This window comes from Miscanthus floridulus, chromosome 3 (genome assembly GCF_019320115.1).
Source record: "Miscanthus floridulus cultivar M001 chromosome 3, ASM1932011v1, whole genome shotgun sequence".
In the NCBI taxonomy this organism is placed as follows: Eukaryota; Viridiplantae; Streptophyta; class Magnoliopsida; order Poales; family Poaceae; genus Miscanthus; species Miscanthus floridulus.
Window position 1 is genome coordinate 107,273,457 of NC_089582.1, and position 4,879 is coordinate 107,278,335.

At 44.4% G+C, this 4,879-nt stretch overlaps 1 protein-coding gene across 2 annotated transcripts; it reads left to right on the top strand.

Annotated features, from left to right (window-relative positions):
* The first annotated feature begins 1,042 nt into the window (after positions 1-1,042).
* LOC136542035 (pentatricopeptide repeat-containing protein At5g25630-like) lies at positions 1,043-4,631 on the top strand. Of its 2 annotated transcripts, none has more exons than XM_066534272.1 (4): positions 1,043-1,361; positions 2,006-2,142; positions 2,488-3,381; positions 3,465-4,631. In XM_066534272.1, exons 2-4 carry the CDS (start codon positions 2,038-2,040, stop codon positions 4,383-4,385), a joined length of 1,920 nt encoding a protein of 639 aa, XP_066390369.1. In that variant the 5' UTR covers positions 1,043-1,361; positions 2,006-2,037; the 3' UTR covers positions 4,386-4,631. The 2 variants fall into 2 exon arrangements, with proteins under 2 accessions (XP_066390369.1, XP_066390370.1); XM_066534273.1 differs by lacking the exon at positions 1,043-1,361 and adding an exon at positions 1,400-1,525.
* The last annotated feature ends 248 nt before the right edge of the window (positions 4,632-4,879 follow it).

Below are 4,879 nucleotides of genomic sequence, written 5' to 3' on the forward strand. Positions count from 1 at the left end.
GGCCAGGAACCAAGCCTCCATCAGGACTCGGGAAGGGCAATACATGAGTGCTACACGGTATCTTAGATTTATAATACGTAATAAGTATTATTATATTGATTAGGAAATATACATTAATGATAAATTAATGTAAAAATATAAATATTAGTTTTATTTTTATATAATTAGTTAAAATTAAAATAGTTTGACTTCTTATGAAATGTAAAGTGAGTTTATTTTATATTATGATCAAACATTAAATAATATAACTTTTCGATAAATGAGATTGCATTTATTTTGGAACGGAGAGTGTACCGGAAACAAAATTTACTTGCTGGAGACAGTAGTACGGAACAATATCAGGGTATTCCGCCCTGCTTGCAATGTGGGAAGCATAGATTCATAATTTTTAAAAGAAAATAACACTTTTTTTTTTGCAAAAAATACAAAAAGATTACAAAAATCCCTTGACCAGACGGGCCTGTGGCAGTCTGGCCCCTGCGAGTCTGTGTCACCCCTACCTTATCTTTTCACATTCACCCGGCGTGCTCTCTCTCTCTCTCTCTCTCTCTCTCTCTCTCTCTCTCTCTCTCTCTCGTGGCGACGACTGGGCGATCGCCGCCGCACTATGCCGGGTGCCCAGTCCTCCGTCGGTCACTTCACCAGGCCTTCGTCATGGGCTCTTTGCCGGCGACGAGCACTAACTGCATGCGCACCCTTCTCTTCCTTTCCTGCTGTGCACAATTGAGTTCTCAAACCCCGACTTAAGCTATTTTGCTATTTGTATTATGCCTACCACTAACTTCTAGCCTTTACAAAAAGAAAGGCTTTCCATGTGTAGCTCTATGTCTTTTGATGGTCCGCCCCTCTCTATATATCACCATTGTATATATCTCTAAACTTGTGAAATTTGAGATGGACAGTGTGTTATCATGTCCATGTTATCAATGGTTTTTATACTAGGTTATAAAAAGCTTATAAGTGCTAAGGATAGGGATAGGGAATGAAATTTTCATGAACCAATCAGCTCTTTTATATCCCCCTGTCCCCCTATCCCAAGCTCATTTCCATATCCAAACGGTTAGCCCACCACCACCCATCGCTCTCGGCCAAACGGCACCGGGATCCCGCGGCTCGCGCACGAGCACCACGAACTTTCTTCTCCGACGTCCCACCGCTCCCGCTCGGACTGCCACCACCGCCCCACACCTCCCGTCGCGCCGCCGAGCGACGGCGCGCATCCGCCTCCTCCGCTCCGCCTCTCCCGTCCTGCCTCCCGCTCCGTCTCGCCTCTCATCGCCGCCCCGCCTCCCTCCGTCGTTCCTGGCCGCCGGGCTTCTTCTCCGTCGTCGGCTACGCGCGTGAGGAGGGAGAAGGAGCCGGTGAGATATACTTTTTTCAGCTCCTCCATCTTTCGTCCCACCCCCCCCCACCCCAACGGTCCGACTGGGCGAGCGCCTCAGCACTACGCCGGGTGCCCAGGCCTCCGTCGGTCACTTGGCCAGGCCTTTCGTCGCGGGCTCTTCGCCGGCGACGAGCACCAACTGTATGCGCACCCTTATCTTCCCTTCCTGCTGCGCGCAACCCTGATACTTCAGCTATTTTGCTATTTGTATTATGCCTAGTTGCCTACCACTAACTTCGACTTTTACAAAAAGAAAGGCTTTCCAGGTGTAGCCCCATGTCTTTTACAAAAAGATATATCAGTATATCACCATCGTATATCTCTGAACTTTGGACATTTGAGATGGACAGTGCGTTGTCATGTCCATGTTATCAATGGCTTTTATACGTTAATCGTAAATCGATGACTAAAGTCATTTGGTTATATCAGATGCTTTTCATTTATGAATCTGACCAGTGCTGGGATTGCAAAATTATACCAAGTCAAGGTTTCGACTTTCGAGCATAGGCTTCTATCTAAGACTTATGTTGGACAGACAGATTCTTGTCACAGACTCACAGTGCCTTCCTGGTTTCCTTTGGTTTAAGTTATTGAATCTGAAATCTGACCATCATGAACCAGGTTGAGGATTGGTCCTCTACAAGCATGGTATAATGGTAGAGAGCGGAGTTCAGCTGACACTGACCTCCACTTTGAAGAGCACAGGCAAGACAAGGATCAGTGCAGACGGGCTGAATAATGGATCACATACTACCAAAGTAAGCATCGGAAAGCATAGAGATAGAGTGGTAGCAAAGTTTTTTTTTTTCAGTCATCACTAGCGTGTCTTCACATTGCATTGCTCTCTTCTCCCTAATATACAAAAAAGATACCATTTTCCAAAGCAAGGATTGAACTGAATATATCACATGATTTTTGTACTTAATATACTAAAAACAGGTTTGCTGGGCATCAGAAATTTGGTTCCTGGCTTGGTCAAGTGGCATAAATAAATATGGAAAAGGATCACCATATAAAATTTGAATCACTTGAGGTGTCCTTTTATTCTTTACCACTGTTCTCTCCCACCTCATTTCAAAGAAAACAATTTTCTTATGTTTCAGGAGAAGCATGAACATAATGGCACTTTACAACCATCAAAAGGCCAGAAGCAGCAGCTGTGCACAACATGTGCAAAAAGGCATACTTGTCAATCGGTCATTAATCGAACAAGACAAATGCGAGCTCTAATGGACTCAAAGAAGCCCTACCAAGCACACTCTGTATTCAAGCACTTAATGGATGAGGGACACAAGCCTTCATTGGTCACATACACAATTCTACTGACCGCCCTGACAAACCAGGGGATGTTTGAGTCAATTCCATCACTACTTGCTCAAGTTGAACTAGCTGGAATTAGGCCAGACTCTGTCTTCTTCAATGCCTTGATAAATGCGTTTGTTGAGGCAAATCGGATGGGTGAAGCAATAAACACATTCTGGAAAATGAAGCATTCTGGCTGCCACCCAACTACAAGCACCTTCAACACACTGATAAAAGGATATGGCATTGTAGGCAAACCTGAAGATTCACAGTGCGTCTTCGACATGATGGGCATTGAAGGATCAGTCAGGCCTAACCTCACAACATACAACATTCTTGTGAAGGCATGGTGTGATCAGAGAAATCTTGAGGAGGCCTGGGGCGTTGTGGGCAAGATGCGAGCAGGTGGTGTTGAGCCTGATATCGTCACTTACAATACCATAGCCAGTGCATATGCCAATAATGAAGAGACATGGAGAGCAGAAGAGCTCATTGTGGAGATTCAGACTAGAGTACGCACCAGTGAGCGAACATGGGGCATAATTATTGGTGGTTATTGCCGGGAGGGCAGGTTGGAGGAAGCATTGCGATGCGTCCAGCAAATGAAGGATGCAGGAATTGTTCCTAACGTCGTCATCTTCAACACACTGCTGAAGGGCTTCCTTGATGCAAATGACATGGCTGCAGTCAATAATGTGAGTTCAGGAGAAATGTTCCACTTTTGTTCATGTACATGCTAGGAGAATGGATTGTTTAATTTTGTGTTCATGTGATGCAGATCCTGGGTCTGATGGAGCAGTTTGGCATCAAGCCTGACATTGTCACCTACAGTCACCAGCTTAACACATTCAGCTCGCTAGGCCACATGGCTAAATGCATGAAGGTGTTTGACAAAATGATCGAGGCAGGAATCGAGCCAGATCCTCAGGTATACAGCATTCTTGCCAAAGGATTTGTCCGTGCTAAGCAGCCTGAGAAAGCAGAAGATCTTCTGTTTCAAATGAGCCATCTTGGTGTCTGCCCAAATGTCGTCACCTTCACCACTGTCATTAGCGGGTGGTGCAGCGTGGCCGACATGGAGAGTGCCATGAGAGTCTATGAGAAGATGTGCAAGTCAGGCGTCTATCCCAATCTCAGGACATTTGAGACTCTGATCTGGGGCTACAGCGAACAGAAGCAGCCATGGAAAGCTGAGGAAGTCCTTCAGATGATGCGGGAGACTGGTGTCAAGCCGAAGCAAAGCACCTACTGTCTCATTGCTGATGCATGGAAAGCTGTTGGTTTGATTGAGAACATGAACAACTCAAATGGTTCCCCCAATGGTCCTTTTGGAATTGACAAATTGGATCATTCAGATGACAATTGCAACGTTCAAATATCAGAAGACAATAACAAGCTGCAAAGTTTTGATGAAAGTAATGGACGTGCAATGAATGGTCGGTCACGTTCCAGTTTTCTTCAGATAACAAATGCACTAGGCAGCAGTGGTATAGTTTCTGCCAAGGTCCTGAAGGCTGGAGAATTTCCATCCAAAAGACTGAAGGCTATCAAAACCACATCCTTTCTACAAAGATCACAACGATTTCAATTGTTGCACCTCGAGTTTTGTAGGAAGCAGCTTCAGAAGAATGGTGGATTCTATAGTCAGAGCATCAGCTCATTCAAAATGGTTTTGTCTAGTAGAGGATGCATTTATTAATTAGATGTAAACATTGGGCTGTAGCTTAAAAAAAATCTCGGTGTTCCAAGTCTGCTGCCTATGATGTGGGTCATTTTGTATGATTCAGAGTAATTCCTGCAGTGCCAAGCATTTCAAATTTCAAACAATTTCACAAGTAGTTTCAAAATATGTGCTGTTTAAAAGCAACCGAAAAGACTACACCCATGACTTGTGTGTGGTGTACATTAGTCTGTAAGAAGAAATGCCGCCCTCAATACTTCCTCAGAGGAATGAGTGCAAGCTGTGTTTTTTTGGAGTCATGAGTTCATAGCAAGTGTCCATTCACATTTCCTCCCCTCTTGGTAGGTATGCCAAGATATTTGAGACCTGGTGCTAGGAAATTCTTCATATTGAGTTTTTGTTTTCTTCCTTTGAATTTCAGAGTTAAGAACTTACATTGATGCACAAAACAATGATTTACGACACCCTCAATGTGCTAAGAGCTTAAGTGGACTTTGCTACCAATGGTCTCA

Coding starts and splice junctions, on each gene's coding strand:
- LOC136542035 (XM_066534272.1), top strand. CDS start 2,038: ATGGTAGAGAGCGGAGTTCAGCTGACACTGACCTCCACTTTGAAGAGC. Junction 2,143..2,487: donor ATGGATCACATACTACCAAA/GTAAGCATCGGA, acceptor CTTATGTTTCAG/GAGAAGCATGAACATAATGG. Junction 3,382..3,464: donor ACATGGCTGCAGTCAATAAT/GTGAGTTCAGGA, acceptor CATGTGATGCAG/ATCCTGGGTCTGATGGAGCA.